The sequence below is a fragment of the Danio rerio genome, chromosome 21, assembly GCF_049306965.1.
Source record: "Danio rerio strain Tuebingen ecotype United States chromosome 21, GRCz12tu, whole genome shotgun sequence".
Classification (NCBI taxonomy): domain Eukaryota; kingdom Metazoa; phylum Chordata; class Actinopteri; order Cypriniformes; family Danionidae; genus Danio; species Danio rerio.
This window is the reverse complement of record NC_133196.1, coordinates 20,991,540-21,010,939: the sequence shown is the minus strand read 5'-3', so window position 1 is coordinate 21,010,939 and position 19,400 is coordinate 20,991,540. Positions and strand designations below refer to the sequence as shown.

The 19,400-nt window shown below is 37.5% G+C and overlaps 1 protein-coding gene and 1 long non-coding RNA gene across 3 annotated transcripts in view; one reads left to right on the top strand and one right to left on the bottom strand.

Moving 5' to 3' along the window:
* The window catches only part of fgf10a (fibroblast growth factor 10a), a 33,864-nt gene extending 16,369 nt beyond the window's left edge, over positions 1-17,495 (bottom strand). The window contains 1 exon segment of the mRNA NM_182870.2: positions 16,519-17,495. Within this exon segment, the coding sequence (NP_878290.1) occupies positions 16,519-16,825 (307 nt within the window). The 5' untranslated portion in view covers positions 16,826-17,495.
* The window catches only part of si:ch211-262i10.2, a 53,521-nt gene that overhangs the window by 19,466 nt on the left and 14,655 nt on the right, over positions 1-19,400 (top strand). The window lies entirely within an intron of this gene.

The window sequence follows — 19,400 nt, the reverse complement described above, 5'->3', positions numbered from 1 at the left end:
TCTTCGTTCCTTCCTTCCTTAGTTTGTCCAGTCCTTCCTTGAATTCTTTGTTGGTTGGTTGATCTTCATTCGTTCCATTTAGATTGTTTAAGGCTGTTTGGTAATTTCAGTCATCATACAGTCGACATTCTTCAATTTCTCATCAGTGACATGCAGTCTGTAAGTCTCTGGGTCATTGCATGTAAAGTCTTTGGACATCCTCTTGGACACTTTATATGCTTCCAAAAGGTTTGCGGTATTTATAAAGCGCCCATGTCTTAAGGTTGTTCAGTATGGTGCAATTTACCTTCTATGTGCGATTTCATTGGATAGGAATCGCAGGAATGAATTTTCTACTTTAGCTAATCCCCATAGACAGGACAAAATAAAGTAGTGACTGCTGGTTGAAGAAAAGTAGTAGAGTAAAAGTACGGATACAGCACTAAAAATGTACTCAAGCGGAAGTAAAAGTACACATTTTTAAAACAACTTAATAAATTTACAATTACTGTGCAAAACCACTCAATTACAGTAATTTGAGTGTTTGTAATTTATTACTTTACATCACTGATTATATGTCAGAGGAAGTTTTCGATAATTTATATCTAGCAGCCATTAGAACTAATTAGATTTTAATTTATTCATATAATCGATCCACCTCTTATGACATTTGTTACCTCCCTGGCAGTGTATGGCTTTATTATTACATAACTAGCATGTTTCAATGTATGGGCTGCACTTTCAGTTTGCAATTTTTCCATTATAAACAACTGAAACAAAACATTTTAACATCATAAATATAAATTTATACTTGGTATTTAACATTAGCATCATTAGCATATGTGTGACCAGAGCTCTTGAGTTTTTGAGTTCACTGTATTTTGTTCCTTTGAATTATTTTCTCTTTCTATTCCCAACAGTACAGTAATATTCAACACGTCTGCGATATTGCTGCGGAAAGACTTGTTTTTGGGTTATTCATGGTCTGCTGAAAGTAATTTGTTAATTCTAATAAGTTGGCTTTTAGTATCGGACAGATGAACTGTGAGGAGAAAAATGACACCTCATTGTACTCCGTTTATTTAAAACACTTCACCGATTGTTTACAGTCAAACGGAAATTACTCTCATAATTCATGCAAAGCATCATGGGGTGTAGAAAAACTTACTCTCCACATCGGTGCAAAGCCTGTATAAGTCATATAATACACCAAGGTGCTTAATTGTCCTGGGAACCTCTTAGCGCCACCCCTCTGACATGCACGTCTTTTCAATTAGCCCCCCTGTCTACAGGACCATAAAGGAAACAGGGTCCCCATTAAAAGGCATCCTCTGCAGCTGACCCGTCGTTGGCTTCTGATGACAGTGACTTGCACCTTTGATCTGGGCTCTGTGGGCCCCCAGCTTTTGGGCTCTGGTCTGGGGGGCCACTCATTATCCCGCTCTTTTCATTTTGCTGAAATAAGAGTGACTTAAAATGAACTCAGACTGGGAAAGTGTGCAGTCTTTTGAAGATTTTTTATCACATTTGCTTATTATTAATAAGCAGAGAGTTTGGGATCATTTGTTGTAAAATATTATCTTTTTTGAAGTTATAAAAACAATAAAAAGAATAGGGATACATTTCAGAACATAGTTTCTCTGTCTACTTTTAAATGTCTTGTGTAATTTATTATGTTAAATGCAATTGTTCATCATTAAAGGGCCATGAAATCCCCCTCTTTCAGTTCAAGTCTACCTCAGGTTTTTTTCAAAGAAATGCTACCTGATGGGCGTGGAGCACTGTGAGCAGAGGGGGAGTGGGTTTGGGTTTTGTCAGTTTGCTCACCAGCTCAAGATAAAAAAAACAAATCCAATACAAAACGTGAGAAGACGCATGCTTTTATACAAACTCCGCTATGAATAATACTGAGAAACTGACGCGTCATAGCTCTGCTAGCTGATTCGCGATAGGTCACTGATTTTGATCCCGCCCTAAAAATGATTTTAAACCCGGAAGATGAAATTAGCTGAGAAAAATTCACAATTAAAGCTAACAGGTGATAACGTTGTCTTAACTGATGCTCAACACACACAAATCTGTTAAAATCTCAAAAAAAAAAAGTACTCAAGGGTTTCTTGACCCTTTAACTTCTAATTTGCTATCCGTTTTTAGCGTACTGTAGTTATGTAGTGCAAGGGGAAATACAAACACTTCGAATTCGAAGCCCCTGTAACTAAAACTAGTGACTAATTTGCATTATCAAAATAGCAGAAGCATACATGTTAATTTTAAGTTACTTTAAATATAGTATTTTATTTATTTATTTGGTCTGATTTTTTTAATGCTCACAATTATTTTATTATTGGTATTGGGCTTAATCTTGTCAGTAGTAAATATTCTTCGATGGCCAGAGAGCGCTCTTGCATGGAATCTCTATACATCCATGAAACAAGGAAGTTCTCATATTGGTTGCTGAGTTTGGAGTAAAACATGTACTCAAATGTCGTATTTTCACATTAATTTAGCACTTTTTTATTATCTTTTACTTTATAAACCTGTATTTTATTCCCTTTGCTTTCAGATGTAGCAGCAACACAGAGCAATAATTCTCTGATAAGCTACGCAAACAGAAAATGTGCTTAAAATTGGCTTCATTTAATTGTGCAGCCGTAATTAGTATTTGACCCTAAAAGCTATTATTTTTTTTACTTGCTTTTTGTTTTATGGACCAATCTATACTTATATAATGGTAATAGCAACAACCATATCAATGAAAATAATCTGATATTCTGTGCATTATCTGTCATGTTAAACACAACCTTGGGTTTAGTTTTGGTTTCTAAATCATTCTTTTGAATTGTCCAAAAACAGTTTACTGAATGACTGAAAAGACAGAATTACATCTACTACTCTACTTTTGTTTTTTTTAAATGCTGTGGTAAACTCTTTGTGAGGATTGATGATTTTCTTTAAATAACAATTCTATTCAATTTATCAGCACCACATAAACAATATTTTTTGTTGATTTTTTTTCCTACTAAAACTTGCTAATGCAAGCTCACTAATATAGAGAGGGTTATGCAATCCATTCTCCATCACTTTCAGTTTATCTTCTGAGAACTCATAGCAGCTCCTCTGAACATCTGCCTCTAAATATCTCTCTTTAGGCCTTCAGATCTATATCCTTCGCCAAAAATTAACGACCGTCCTCTCGAGCCAAGTAAACACTGCAGGACTGAAGCAAAATAGAAAGAAAGTGGGAGCACAGAGCACATTTTGGTTTGCAACTGTAGCTGAAACTTTGTGACAGTGCAGACTCTGAGCCTTTAAATGTATGTACGTAGTATTGTGTGCTTGGCTTAAAGTAAAACATTGGAAGGAGTGATTTAAGGCCAATGACTTGCTCTATGGATGGTGTGTATTTGACTACATGATAACATTACGCTTCCCATGGGCGTAAGGTTCGATTGTGCATGTCTTAGTATGAACTTCATACACAAGAAATGACTCTATTTCATGTTACGTAATGGGTCCTCAGACAGTAGTGAAAACAGTAGTGCTGTTCTCCTGCTATAAATCTGCTGAAATGTGACTCACTGAAACAGCACATAAAGAAGAGAACGTCAGAAAGGGGGAACAATTTGTCTTTCTCTCTTCTAGTTGCAAAGACTCCATGCTCATATAATATCCGTGCTCCTATATAATATGTTGTTTTTAGATTTATTTAGGATAGAACTTGGATTATGAACTGAGATAATTAAATAAAAAAAATTATATATATAAATATATAATTTTTAATAAATTTAGTGCCACACAGTATTTGTTTTACTAAAGGAATTGATTCTTTGTGTATATAAATGTTTAATTTATTCTTTATTTTGTTATATTATGATTTTTTTATTGTCATTTTGAGGGTAAATAATATATTCTAATTAGAAAAATACATTTTGTATTATATATAAATTTACCTATATGAATATAAGTCATTTTACATAAAGAATCAAACTCCTTTCCACAAATTGAATTTAGAATTCATGTAATTTTTGGTATTTCATTTTTTCTTTCTTTTTTTTTTGTTGCAATTTTGCTTTTATTCAGCAAGATTACATTCATGCTGCCGTCACAAACTCTGAGCTACTGAATGTAAATATAAAGTAAGGACAAATAGGAGAGAGTTGTTTCAATGTAATTTGATGCCGCACACTGAGAGTATAAATGTGGGTTTGGTGATGATAAAGCGTGTGTCTGTGGTTATTAACTGACTCTGTAGGTGCAGAGAAAAGTGTCAAACAGCCGTGTTTGTATGTCTTATCCTGTTGCAAATTGCGGCTAAAAGTCCTACATGACGGTAATAGATTGATAGCGGTCTTTACTCTGCACTTCAATAATGCGGCTGAAACAGGAATACTCCACATGTCTCTTATTCCATCTGTTTACGATGATTATGGGCACTATTTTGACGATCCAGGCGCAAAGTCCAAAGCACAGGGCGCAAAAGCATTAAAGGCGTGTCCGAATCCACCTACACTATTATAAGGACAGAAAAATCCTCTTTGCACTGTGGTGCATGGTCTAACGAGGTTGAGCTTATTCTCTTAATGAGTTATAGGTGTGTTTTGAGAATAAACAAATCAGAGTCTCATCTCCTATTCCCTTTGTGCCATAGCGATTTGCTATTCGTATATATTGCATCTTCAGTGCGAGAATGAGAGATGAGACTCCTCATTCTTTACTTTCACTTTCACTCTCATGAATAAGGAAATGTGTTGTACGCACAAACATCTATTAGCCTATACATAATTAATTTAGTTTAGTAAGCGCAAAGATTTGTTTCAAAACTATTTCTAAATTCTGTTCTAATCTCCAGCAAATGAATAAATGAACAATAATAACAAAGTGTGTAAAAAAAAAACTGAGTTATATCCAAACACACATGCTATGCCCCACATGGCCTAAAACCTGACAGGTGGACAAATTTAAGTTTGTTTTTTAATAAAAGGAATATAAATGTAAATAAATACTACTAATAATAATAACATTATACAAAAGCAACTTTTCATGAATAAACTAATAAAGCCCCCTAAGATGAAGAAGGCACAAAGGCAGTGGTTTTTATATTTATGTGGACTAAAAAATAATAATTTTTGTAATATTTTAATCTTTTTATTATTTTTCACGTGTAAAGATATTTGTGCATTACTGTGCATCCTGTGTGTATTAAGCAATGTTTAAGCGAGGCGCACAACTAACATGCTCTGTGCTGGACCTTGGACCAGTTTTGATCTGGTCTATTAAACAGTCTTTTATAGTTCCTCAAAATAGCAACGTGCCAGCAATGCGCCTTAACATGCCTCCTTTTTTAGACCAGAACGCCTATAGGTACACATATGAGGGCAAATGTATTTGCTATTTAAACAGCGTACTGCAAAACGTCAAAACCACTCTTGTGCCAAGCTGAAACTAGCAAACAACAATTGCACTTGAAAAAGCTCTTGATTTGCAGTTTAAATCAAATCCTGCCTCCAATCTTCAGTGCTAAATTCACCCTTATCATCTATCATAACATCACAAGACAACTTTTCACCTCGACGAGAAATCACATCACAATTTAATGTCACAAGATCTTGTCACATACCATATATATATATATATATATATATATACATATACATACACACACACACACACACACACACACACACACACACACACACACACACACACACACATATATATATATATATATATATATATATCTAAATATATATATATATATCTAAATATATATATATATATATATATATATATATATATATATATATATATATATATATATATATATATATATATATATATATATATAAGAAAATTGATAACCTGGATGTCAGTGATTACAGTACATCAATGATTACAGCTATCTAACATTTTGGGATATGCTCTCCATTCAAGCATGAAAGTACAATTCAAGCACCCTGTGCAATATTAGAGAAGATTGGGGATTTTGTGCTAAGCTAATTTATGATGACAGACAGATTTGTCCAGGCAATGAAACCTCTTAAACACTTTGCATGCTCACAAACACATGCAATCGTGCATGCACCATCCCCAAACACACACATAACGTCCTCAAATGCTCAGACTGCCCTCTGTGGTGGCAAACAGATTACAATCTCCTCCTAAATGTCAGAGCAGGCACCCATCTTTAAGCAGGACTGTTCAAACTTCCTGCACTTCTTTGACAGGCCAGATGCATCCGTGTTCACACTGCGCCTGGTTTCAGGGCTTTGATGCCCAATCGCCACCATCTGTTTAAGCACACATCGCTTAGGAATTTCCCTTGGAGCTCGTGAGAAGATATGCTTGAGGAAAGATTCATCCTGTTCTCAGCTTTACATTTGTCTAATATTGTAGCACGCCAAACATGTAACAGATTTATAGGACACTGAACGTCCTGTTCCCTCAGCCTTTCCTGGTTAATGGCTTCATAGACATTGTACATAAACTCCCTGTATACTTAAAAGTGATCATTAAATGACTTATTGTCTTCTTCTGAAGAAAGAGAAGATTCGGAAACAAATAATCAATAATTCTAAAAGCAAATCCACACACTTACACCAATGTTAATCATAATAAGGTTGTGTTTGGTAAAAAAAAAAAACCTTTATCCTAAATGTCCGACATTTTGGTTATTCGATATGCGCTTTAAGTGGTGGACCAATCACAACAGACTTGTCCATCTGACCAATCAGAGCAGAGTAAGCTTTTAGCAAGGGAGGGGCTTAAAGAGATCCGATTCCTAATGCCAGGTTTACATTGGGCTTAGGCTTCAAAGCTTGACAGGGGGCGTTTCTGAGGTTGGGGCTGATGCGATTCTCATAGAAGCATCAGTCAATGAAATTAGTCCGCAATTGGTTACTGTCTGAGCTGACTATTTCACTTCCGTTGACGCTTGAAAAGTTGAGAAATTTCTAACCTCTGCAGGGAGCAACAACGCTGAAGTGAAGCAGATGGATCCACAATGCAGTTCGGCAATGCCTGACATCACCCATTCAATGTGAATTGGAAGTGTTGACACTGACGCCCCCGTGTGAATGTGGTGTAACACTATAACCACCGCTGGGTAAATTTTACTTGTCAATGTTATTCAATTGTACATAACAGATATTCAATAAGAAATTCAAGCCAACCAGTGAACGACCTTTACTAAAATTGCCTCATTTACAATTTCCAGATTTTAAAACCTGTTTGGATGAAACCAGATTTAAAAAAAATGTGTTTATATCTATAAGTGCCAGCTTGTGTCAGATTTTACCCGCTTTATAATGCCTGTATGTTTAAACTTGATCAGCAATGACTTTCACTTTATCTTTTTTATTCGCTGAGTTAGTGGTTATAATAAATAAGTCGTAATAAATAAAATAAGTCAAACTGTAGAGGTATTATAACCACAAAAAGCCAGGATTGATGGAGAAATAAGTTATGCATCCAGGTCGCATCAGTCTCTAAAGGCTCATCTGATTGCAGATCCAGAACCTCTGTGACTCAACGCTTGATCAAATGTACATGTTGTAGCCAACTCATGAATGTTCAAACTTTAATGGTGTTGGTGATGCTGTGCTCATAAGGGTGAATAATTTAGGGTTAATGACTATATTATAATTATAATACTACGTATCTCAGAAATGTATTTACTTACAATTCTCATGTGTAACTCTGACTGAAGCCGGCATAAAAAATCTCAAACTAAACAGGACAATAATAGGCTAGAGTTAATGACTAGAAAAAATTATTTCATGACCCTAGTCACTTCTTTGTTAACCCAGTAGCATTAATATGAAAGTGATATGTCGCTCTCCACATGTAGCGAAACCATAGAGCCAAACAGATGACAAAATGGGAAAATGTAAGTTTGGCTATGGGCGGCACGTCAACAATGAGCGCGGAGGTTATCTGGGCACTGGTATACCATTCACTGAACTCGAACAAAGGCATTTCACATATTTTTAATTCAATGTTTAACACCCTATTCAAGTCAATGTTAGCACCCTACTTTAAGCAGCAACTCGTTGACACCATCAACAATGCTGGCACATTTGTGTTAAAAGTTTGATGAGTCTCTCAATCAGTAAACAAAGTAGAAGCAGCTCGACGTTCGTGTTTGTTTTTTGGATAGTAAAGCTAAATGTGTCGGATATTTTAATAAATCTTGCCTTTAGTTTAATTTATTCTTTCAAGCTGTTGTATTTTGGCGGGTGGCTATAACAAGCTGTCTGTATAAACACACACACACACACACACACACACACAAGGACACACAACACCACACTGTCTCTCATTCACACACATACACAAACATAAACAGCACCACGCAGCATGAAATCTGGTCGGGTCCCGCAACAATGCACAGGTACAGCCGCGGGAATGCATACAGCCAAGAGGAAAAGAGAGGTAAAGGAAAAGTCACGCCAGCAGGTGAAATGGGCCACAGTGAGAGAGAGAGAAATTTAAAACTTTCATTCCCTCAATCGCAGAGAAATAGGGGCTTCTGCTGTAATTGTCAGTGAAAGACAGATATCACACACACGCAATGAAATTGTGCACAGTTGGCGCCAGGAGTGTTGTAAATACCCGCGCTCACCTCCCTCGCGCATATGGCGTAAATGACGTCAGTACATAATAACCGGTTATGATTATTACTGAACCGATACTGAATTGTCCGCATCTGCATCGCGGTGCACTGAAGAAACAATTAATTTTGACACCCCTAATATATATATATATATATATATATATATATATATATATATATATATATATATATATATATATATATATATATAAATATAAATTCTCAGTTATCTTTTAATCAAGCAAGTTTTTCATTTCAGCCCTATGATTGTTTGGCGATGTCACCGACCAGAGAGAGAGAGGTCGCAGTAAAGCACCAAATAGTGATGGGAAGTTCGGATCATTTTACTGACTCGGATCTTTGAGTCTTGTTCATCAAGATGAACGAATCTTTTTTCGAGTCATTTCGTTCATTTGGTTCAAATTGCCAAAATATTATTAAAATGTTACGAATTGCTTCCAAACACATCTACAACTAGCCCAAACGGTTGATTGCACGACAAATAAGTCATAAATAGAAAACTATAAGAAGGAGAAAATAATAATTCAATGTTTACCTGCTCTTTTGTCTATGAAGGCATTTTTGTCCTTTTGCTTAGCTCACCTCTTCATGTCTTCAAATGTCAGTGGTTTGTTCACGTTACACTGACAGTCACATATAATCTTAATCAATGCACAGTCTAAGCCGATAGGAGCCATGATCGTACGTTCATCACGTGACAAAATCACTCAAACCCGAGGACTCAAGAGATGAACGGTTCAATTCTTTTTCCGGCTCTAAACGCATATGATTGGCCCATGATGAACAAGTGACTCAGACCCGATAGAGCACTCGAGAGATGAATGGTTCAATTCTTTTTCCGGCTCTAAACGTGTATGATTGGCTCGTGATAAACGAGTGACTCAGACCCGATAGAGGACTCGAGAGGTGAGCGGATCAATTCTTTTTCTGGCTCTTAACGCATATGATTTGCTTCAGCCAATGTGATGAAGACTTGAAATTAACGATACTACCTGCACAAATGTGCACACGCGCGGATGAACGAATCACTCCCTGAGAGGACTCTTAGTTCCCGAGTCATATTGAAGATTCGTTCAAAATGAACAAATCGTTCATGAATGACCCATCACTAGCACCAAACCGTTTGTTGTTGACTACTGTAAAACAGGTAGAAGAAAAAATCGTCATTCTCGCCGCCATATGGATTTACTTTCATCGGCTAGACACCGGCCTAACAGCTCCATGAATGGCAGTGTCGTCACTTATTAATTCGCGATCGGTAAATATAACTCGTGTGGATGCTACTGTGCTACTTGCTTAAAAAAATAGCTTTGCTACAGAAAAGCTATTTGATTTAGAAAGTAGCGACACTACTGCCAAGCTACTGAGAAATGTAGTTAAGCGAGTAGCGTCACTAGTAGCGATTCTACTGCCCAACACTTTGCTCTTTTGATTTATTTAAAAACAACTGTTTATTAACAACTGTTCATTAGGTGAAAGGTTTGATACTGATTAGAGTTTGAAGTGGAGATGAGGTCTTAAAATATTCCGAGAATGTCTTTAAAAAGACTTAAAAAGGTATTGAAAATTCCTGGTTCCTAGGATTCCTGCATATACCTTGTGTGTGTTTTTGGAAAAATTGTGCTTTTTGACCTTGGAAGGATGTAAGCATATTGTCGGGCATCTACTGTACAAATCTGTTGTACTTCATAATTTGCTTCCTTATTTTGGATTTTTGAAAACTCCCATTCATTCAGTGTGTAACACAGCTCTTAGTAAATGAAAATAGGTTTAATCTGAAAGTGAATCTTGTGTAAATATAACGACTCGATCCTCTCTCTCTTAAAAAAACGAGTGAAACACCCATTATTGCGTGTGCAGACCCGGGAAAACTTGAACCCGCCCACCCACAAACCCTGTAGCGGATTCCAGGAGATCGAATTGCAGCATGCCATAAAGTCATTTGGAAAAATGAACAAATCATTTGCAAATCAATGGGATAATTAGTTAAAAATAAATGCATATAACAAGACTACAATATCAGCCTGTTGTTGGGCACTCACCAAATCAAAAAATAAAACTTTTGAAATCCGTTATAGGGCCACGTTAATGATCAGCTGAAGATGATGTGAATCCTGTGACGTTGTTTGTTGAGCATACACAATTGTGATCTCATGATTTGCTTTTTGATCACGTCTGTTGACAATCAGGCAGACCACAGCAGAAAAGAGACAGTGGTGTTTCTCTCCGGCTCACCCCATGGCACAAATGGTGCTCTGCTTTAGGTAATGGGGTCAGAGGTTAGCTATACATCTGGGAGTCTTCCACTCCTCCAAGTTGAACTTTCAGCAGGGAGAAATGGATGCATTAAGTAGATGAAGATGTTGAGCTGCTACTACAGCATTTACACATGTGCTGTGGGTTTAACACTCTTGTAAGTAATAAGTGATGTCGTTGTGAGGAAATATAGTTTAAACGTTTAATTTTCCACTGTACAAAGTACAAGTTAGACCACATCAGTTTTCAATGTCATTCTTTTTTAGCGTATTATGTGCTTAAAACTTTGCATAACCAATCAATGTAGGCATCTAACAAGTTCAAAATAATAATTTATTTAATTTCAAGCAAGTTATTCAGTAGTTTGTGGCCTGTTTTAAAATGATTCTACACTAAGTTTGTTCTACTCACCCAAATGCAGTACAATAATATTGAGAAATGGCTAATATCTGAATTGCCAGTATCAACACAAGTGTTCTGCATCACACAAACTTTCTGAAATCGCTATATTATGCTGATGTTTGAGCTCAAGAAATATTTGTTATCAACAATCTTAAAAACAATTGGCATTTTAGATGGAAATTCTTATGCATTTGTTTTTATATTATTAGATAAATTAATAAAATCAGGTATAAAAAATCTATAAAAATTGAATAAAAATGCTTAGTTGAAATAGAAATCTTCTGCAATGACACTTTTAATTTATTTAGTTCATTCTTATTGGGTAAAGTACAGTAATGTCCTTAAGAAATTGACCCCAATATTTAAACAAGAGTAGTAATGGAACAAACATCTTGAAAGCTTATAAGTAAACACGTCAAAGTTGTCAGCATGTTGCATTTTTTGAGTGCTATGGATCTTGTTGTGATTTTAAAAATGTCTAGTAAAACCAGCTCTGTTATTTATGAATCAGAAAAGAGAAAGTCTATGAAGACATCAAGGTAAAAGAGACTGACACTAACCTTTTGCACATCAGTTCAATCCTCATAAGTCACTTTTATTACTTGTGTGGTTGAGATTTCCCACGGGCACCATAACCACAGAGCACACACACACACACTTTTGAAAAGAAGGATCCATGTGGCCAGTGCTGGCAACATGTCATTTAAATTCACATAATACATACAGTGCTCAGCATAATTGAGCACACCCCATTTTGAAAGTTTATATTTTGGTATTTGGTATTTTGGTGCGTTTAAACAAAACAGATTTATTAAACAGATATATTTATTAAAATAATATAGAAATTGAAAGATAATACAATTAAATTCAAGCAAAATATTGAAAAAAAAGTTACCACCTAGCAAATTTCAACAAAATTTCTTTTTTTTTTTGCTTCTCTTGATTTTTCCTCTTTTTTTAAATTTGTATTTAATATTTTTCTATAACATACATTTGGGTGTACTAGTTTTTGGAGTTATCGTGAGCTTCTGATTCGGCTTCAGTACTGACTAATCTAATGTATATGCAGAAATATAATTTGTATAGCTTCCTGTTAAAAATAAAAATTTAAAAGATTTGTGAGGGGTGTACTTATATATGCTGAGCACTGTATGTTCATTCAGACCAGTGAGGCATATTGCAAGTACATTTGAGTTGTGAAGCAGAAGGTGACTAAATATTTCAATGTAATTATGAACACAGTCAATCATATGGTGTAGAGTTAATCACTGTCAAAATGTTTTGTTTTGTTATGACCAAACATTGTGTGCATAAATGCAAAGGCAAACCAAGCCATGTCACCTTTGAAAACAACAATAATTCTGAAAATAAATATACATTTAGAATTCTGACCTTTTTCGGTAACACTTTAGTTTGATGGTCCATTTGTGTATTAGTATCAGTATTAGACTGTCTGCTTAATATATACTAATGCTCCTACAACAGACATTTGGCTGACTATAAGAAACTTTTTAAGTACATGTACACAAACCCTAATCCCAACCCAACAGTCTACTTATGATCTGAATATTAGTTGGCATGTAGATGCAAAGTAATTAAATTCAACAAATGGACCATCAAACTAAAATGTTTTCTTACAAGTGCAAGTCTGCATTTAACAATTGCAAGACCTTTGGTGGCACCAAAAAGTATCCTTGCTAAAAAAAAATCACCTGCTGCTTAAGAAGGTTTATTGCCAAAACCACGGGAAATGTTGGTACAGAAATTGCTAGATGGATGTAATGCATAAGATATTGAGTCATAATGTTAAAAATGTAAAGCCAAATTTAATAATGCTAAAATCTTTCAGCACAAATGAAATGAATATTTTATACATTTGTTTTTTTAAATTGTAATAAGTTTAAGGAACATAATCATCATGTTTATGATTTTTTTGTTCTTGTTGCCCTAACTAACCTTAGCTGATTGTTTGCCCCCTGCAGAGATGCTGAGAGCGCTTGCAGTAATCTTTTTTATTGTTCCCGATGAAGCATTTAGCGTCACACCAGCCTCAGCGAGAGGCCCTCTAAAGTCATAACAACACTGCAGCGCAACACAACCCAGCAGGCCAGTGTCTTTCCACGCATGTTTCACAGAAACACTTGACAGAATGGGCTTATTCATCTTTATCTCTCATTAAAACGACAAAACAACTTTTATATAATGTAAACCAGCGGAAGCTGATAGAACGCAGGAGGAAAGACATGAGCATTAACATTCATTCAGCAAACAGATAATTTCTTCCAGTTAAGGGTTTGTTTGCTTATACAGGTTTATCTTATTGGGTATTCCGCAGCTCAACACCTGAAATAAACGTATAATTGATAAAAAAAAAAGCATACCTGTAGTTTGAAACCTTCACGAGTACCACTCTAAGCAAAGTTTATAGAGTTTATCCTGGAAACACCTCATTAGACCAGCAATAATCTGTATTGAGCCCTATTATATTAAAGTGACTCTAAATGGAGTGAGAGACGTGTAATGACCACTGGCCTGACCCTTGTTTGATCTGCTGGCCAAAAGCTGAAATGATGATTGGAAAGACCCCTGCACTTTAGACCTTGCGATTCAACCAGTAGTTGAACTCCAATCGGACACATCCCCTAAATCAAAGCTGTCAAGCCCTAATGATCCTCATTAACAATTTCCTCCAGGCAATGCCAACATCGCTGAACTACAACAGCGCTCACGTTCATGCTGACGTTTTCTTCAGCGCAAGAGCTGAGTGATAAACAGAGAGGGCAAACGAGATCAATTCAGGAAAAGAAAGATTTAATTCGGGCTGGTTTGGTCCGTGTGAGAGCTTTTGCATCACAGTGAGCTTGTTGTTAGGCTCGCTCAATACACCGAGGACAGCTCCGAGTTCCAACACGGGGTGCCGTTTCCAAAAAATGTCTTGGGGGAGACACAATGTGACAAACGTGATACTGAGCTGATGGATTCTGAAAGGAAATCAAACAATATGGGTGGGATAGGATTTCAAGCTGCACATAGACAGGTCTTTTGTGGATGTGAAAACTAAAGAAGGCTGGACTTGAGAACTCAAACATTGACAAAGAGACCCTCTGACTGGGAGTTTGAATCTGGGAAATGTAACAATCTATCAAACTTAGGCTCTCTGCAAATATTTTTCCACATCAAATATGCAAAACAAATATTGGCTCTCTCATAATTCACTGCTGAGTGTTTACGGCGGTGTAAATGTAAATTTTGCATCGAGATGTGACATTTTATATGTGCATTGCTGGTAAATCGGCTATATTAATGTCTCATCGAGTTTGGTAAACAAAATATGTCATTTTCTTAAACTCTGAATTTACATTCTGCAACTCCAGCTGAAGTTATGCTTGTTCAAAACAGAAAAACATAATGACCTTGGGTCCATTCAACTGTTCATTTCAGCAGAATGCAAAGTGTGCTTTTCATAAACATGACTAAATAAAGTTTGACAGGCACAGATATAATTTGCGCAGACCTTTCTCTTTTGATTGAGTTCAGTTCTATTCAAACACAGAGCTTTCAAAAGTAAGGATAATTTTCAACACGATGTCAGGACTGTATACAAAAACATGCAGTGCTGGTCATGGGAATATTCGTTTTGCTAACTCGAGAGAAATATTACACCGCAAAGGGGCTGGTTCCTTTTAAAATGCCAGTGGCTCCAACTGGAGTAAAATCATTTGAGGATGTTTTGATGTTTCAAGTGCGTGATGATACATAACATGGCAAGCCGCTCATTTCTGCCCTTTTTACGGGCATTTGTGGCAACAACAATGGTCTCTGATTACAGAATAAATCAAGCAAACACTGGTGTCTTAAATGTTGTACATTACCATTGCACCGTGCTGCTGTTTTAAGGGATGCAGTGAGCACTGCTGCTACCTTGTGGGCACCAGAGGCCCTTCAAATTCAATTATATTGTCTGTAAAAAAAATGCAGGGAAAGTGGAGGGATGGCAGAGGTCCAATCTGCTTTGGAGAAATGATCCACTCACCAACAAGTGGTTCCCTTTTGCTATGCCTCCCGCAGACATTGCAAGCCATATCCACACTTTAGATATATCAGCATTGAAAAGAGATGTGGATCTCCTCTGAAACTAACTGCATCTGGCCGGAACATTATTACCAGTATGCTTGATGCCTAAGGGTCATTGAGGGAGCTAACAAGGACAGTGCGGTTGTAACATGTGGCAAGCAAGTGGGGGAATCTTTTATCACACAGAGATCACTAAGCATGGGATACATTTGTATATGTATACAAAGTATACATTTTGAATTTGTTTTGTTGGATTTAAATAAAACTGCTTGCAAATTCCTTTATTTATTCCAATCATTATCAGATATAATTATGTATAGGTTAAGATGTACAACAGTGGACATTGGACACTGTCCAGGTTTTTGGGCAAACCCTTTGATGGTAGTTGAAAGCTTTCCAGAACTCTTCAAGTCTTGGATTTATTAAGAGACTTTCTGTGCAACACATTTAAGAGGCCGTTTGGCTAATTGAAATACCCACAGCCATGTCTTGCGGAGTTCCAGCACAGCCTTGTCTAAAAAAGCTACGCGGCATGCACATGGGACCCATATGTCAAAGCTTTTTTTTATTAGCAGCAATGTGTGTGCAACCTACTAACGAAAAAGTGCAGAGGGAGTTTTCGCGGTGTGTTGGCCAGGTGCTTCAAGCTCACAGCCGGAATCTAGACATGCTCCAAACAGTAAAACGAAATTGAAATTCTTCTGAGTATTTTAGGACTGTTTGTGAATGAGCGTGATGATATGTTCAGCTCAGAATAAAAACACCTGTCATATGTTTTAAATTAATAAAATCTTGAAAGTAAGTCATTTGTTGCAAACGACAAGGGAGTTACAACAGCAATATTAAAGATAACTGATGTGCTGCGTGATGATCAGGAGTAACTTCCAACGGTTTGTACAGAAAAGAAAGACTCCCCTGGTAATTTCAAATTGGTTCCAGGAAACCTGCTATGAATAAATCTGCGCCCTGAAAAGCAAGGATCAACATTAGGGCTTTCTGCTTCTCGGCAGCGCAGCTCCATGCACAGCAGCTCGCGCCCACCAACATCAGGTAAGGTTTATATTATCTGCTGGATGTTTGAGTCCGAAATCAAAGGAGGCAGGAAATAAGCAGTGCCATTTCTTCTATGGGACCCACATGTGAATGAAAAGAGGAGAAAAACAAGCTTTACTCACTGTACGGATCGTCCTTGCTTTTGGTGCCATTGACTTTTCCGTTCTTATCGATCCTGAGAAAGAACTTCTGGTAGGAGAAGAGTTTCCTCCTGCGCACGTCCCCCGTGAGGTGGTTGTAGCTGCGCACATGCCGCCCCACCACGGCAGACGATGAGGAGTTGGTGCCCCTCGGGGCACGGATGGCCCTGTGGGTGTCATGGCAGGCCACAGGCAGAGCCGAACACAGGAACAGAAGCAGCAGCGGCAGGGAAAGGCAGGACAGACGGAACCAGGCTGAGGCACCCTTAGTCACTTTCCATTTGCACATTGTCCTGGAGCTCGGAAAACTGGGAAGAGCCTCACAGAAAGGTACATGCTGAAGAGCTGGATGGGAGAAAGGGTGATGCAAGGAGGTGAAGCCCCGTAAAGCGTCCGTAGTGATCGTGTCTGCTTAGGCTGCTCAGGCTGGATCCATTTCCCCTCGTGTCCAGAAGGAATGTGTCAACATCCATAACTCAAAACACCTCTGTGGGAAACCGCTTCACCTCCTCCTGCTCTCCCACATACAATCCACTGCAGAACCTCTGTCGGATGGGAGAAAACAAGGACTGCAAGAAGCAATGAAAATGTTCTGGAAAAGAATGGCAAAAATGACCCAAATTCAACAGGGTAGCAAATCTGTTCTTGATGAAATGAGAGGAATCCACAGTAGGAGGAAAAAAGTGTAATCCCTGCTGTGTCCAGCTCTCTCAATGTCCTTCTGATTAAGAGTGTTTCCCTTCTGCTTACCACTGAAGTGCTGAGAGAATCCCGAGGTGGAGCAGACTGAGCTCTGACACTCCTCTCACCTTATTTATTTGGTTCAGGGCCCCAGATGTAATCTCTTTAACTAATAGGGAGACTATAAGAGGCAGTCAGCTTTGAAGATCCGCATGTGCGCATGCATGTTTTGCTTGCATGTGTGCGTCAGAATAAGAGGCGACGAGGGGCATTTTTCCTCGCCCCTCTCCTATCTGTCTCACTATGTTTCTCCCAATTGCCTCACCCACTCTAGTGTCTCCCTCTCTCTCACTGCCCCTCCCACCGCTTTCCCTCCCATCTGTTCTGAAAGTCCCATGCGTTGGCCCGTTCAGGTCTCTTCTGGCTAACTGCTGCAACCCCCCCAACCCCAACCTCGTGGCATGTGAGTCTTATCAGAGACACCTGGAGCTGATTGACGCTTTTACCCTCATTTACCGCGGTCCTCATCAGTTTCTGTCTGATGGTAGAAACAGCAAGACTAGACTGTACCTGAACTGTTTGTACCTCCATACCCTAATATATATTTAGTTTATAGCAGCACTATAAAAGTCTATTCCATTAAAGTTTACAACAACAAAATAAGACATCAGTGCTGTCGTGGGACAGAGCTTATCCTGAAAAACATCTTTGTCTCGAGTCTGGTTTATGTGTTGTTTAATTTCCTTTTCATATTGTCTGACAGAATCCGTATCTCCGCTCATTCTCCGCTTGTTCAACATCTTTCTCTGTTTTTCAGAGGAAAAACTGAGCCAAACTCAACTTCTGCCAAGCAAATATCATTCATATCATATTTGGGCACATCTTCAGTCCTAAATTCCAACCTGTAGGGCATCTAAGAGTCGAGCCAGTTAGTACTTTAACTAAACAAGGTGCAAGAGACACATTTCTGTAATTACCCAACTGATTTCTAGACATTGAGGGGGTGTCCTAAAGGAAAATGTTTGTTCTCTGAAATTCTCAGGTCATGTTGCTTAAGTATTTCAGCTTCATGACATACTTATCTTGCATCAAAAGATCTGTTGGAGTCACAAAGAAGCGAGGAAGTCCACCACTAACTGAGGGAGATGTTTACTCATTATGGGTGGGGGGAAGGGTTGCAAAAGAAGAGGGAAAGAAAATGTGTTATTGCAACCAAGCTTGCCCAGTGTAATTGATTGCAATCATAAAACAGTATGATCTGTTGTCGAGATAATATCTGAGCAGTCTCTTCAGATTTGGCAACTATATTTTCCAATGTGCTCAGTGGAGCAGTTGCCAATTTCTTTCATGGTTTACTCAGTACCTCATATTGTTTTGCAAAGTGCATTGCTTGGCAAATCATTGTCATTACTGTCAAAAGTTCAAAGTACTGTTTCTCACATTCTCATCTACATAATGTCATCAGAATGGCAAAGATGTGGGGTGCTGTTCTTGTTCTTGGGTCCATGCTTAAAACAAAACTTCACTGGCACTGGGTCCCTCTAGTGAGACAAATTTTAACAACAGGAGAAAACCCGAAACCTTAGACTAATCCTTTCAAAGGCTCATGTTTGAGGATGAATGGGCTGTTTTCAATCTAAGGTGTCTTGCCTTTCCACACAACCCCTATGAGCTCCGTCTACATCTCACTGGTCTAACCTGAAGTCCTCAGAAGTGTTGGTTCAGCATTTAATCTCACGTCTCTCTGCAAACACCTTGGTCTTATCACACACTTCCTCTGTCAGACATTTCCTGCCAACATTAGGGACAAGGAACCAATCAGGAGAATGAGAACTCTGGGAACTCTGATTATTGCTACACACTTAATTGGATTTTTAAAGAGGAACTGAATGTTCTTCAAGTTTCGTGGACCACCCTGGACAGCAGATGAAAGATAAAAGGGCATGGATGACATTGTGACTTTTGTGTAAACAGCTTTTTTTTCCATTTAAACCTGTGATATATTTCTCTGAATTATCATTTGCTATTTTCTTATACATAAATTAATGTCTTTGTGTTTTTTTTTTTTACGTGAAAATATGTATTTTTGCAGTTCCATCTTAGAATCTAAGTTATCTTAAGAATTTTTATTTGCTAAGTTTCAATTATTTTTATGTAATCATTCATTCATTCATTTATTCATT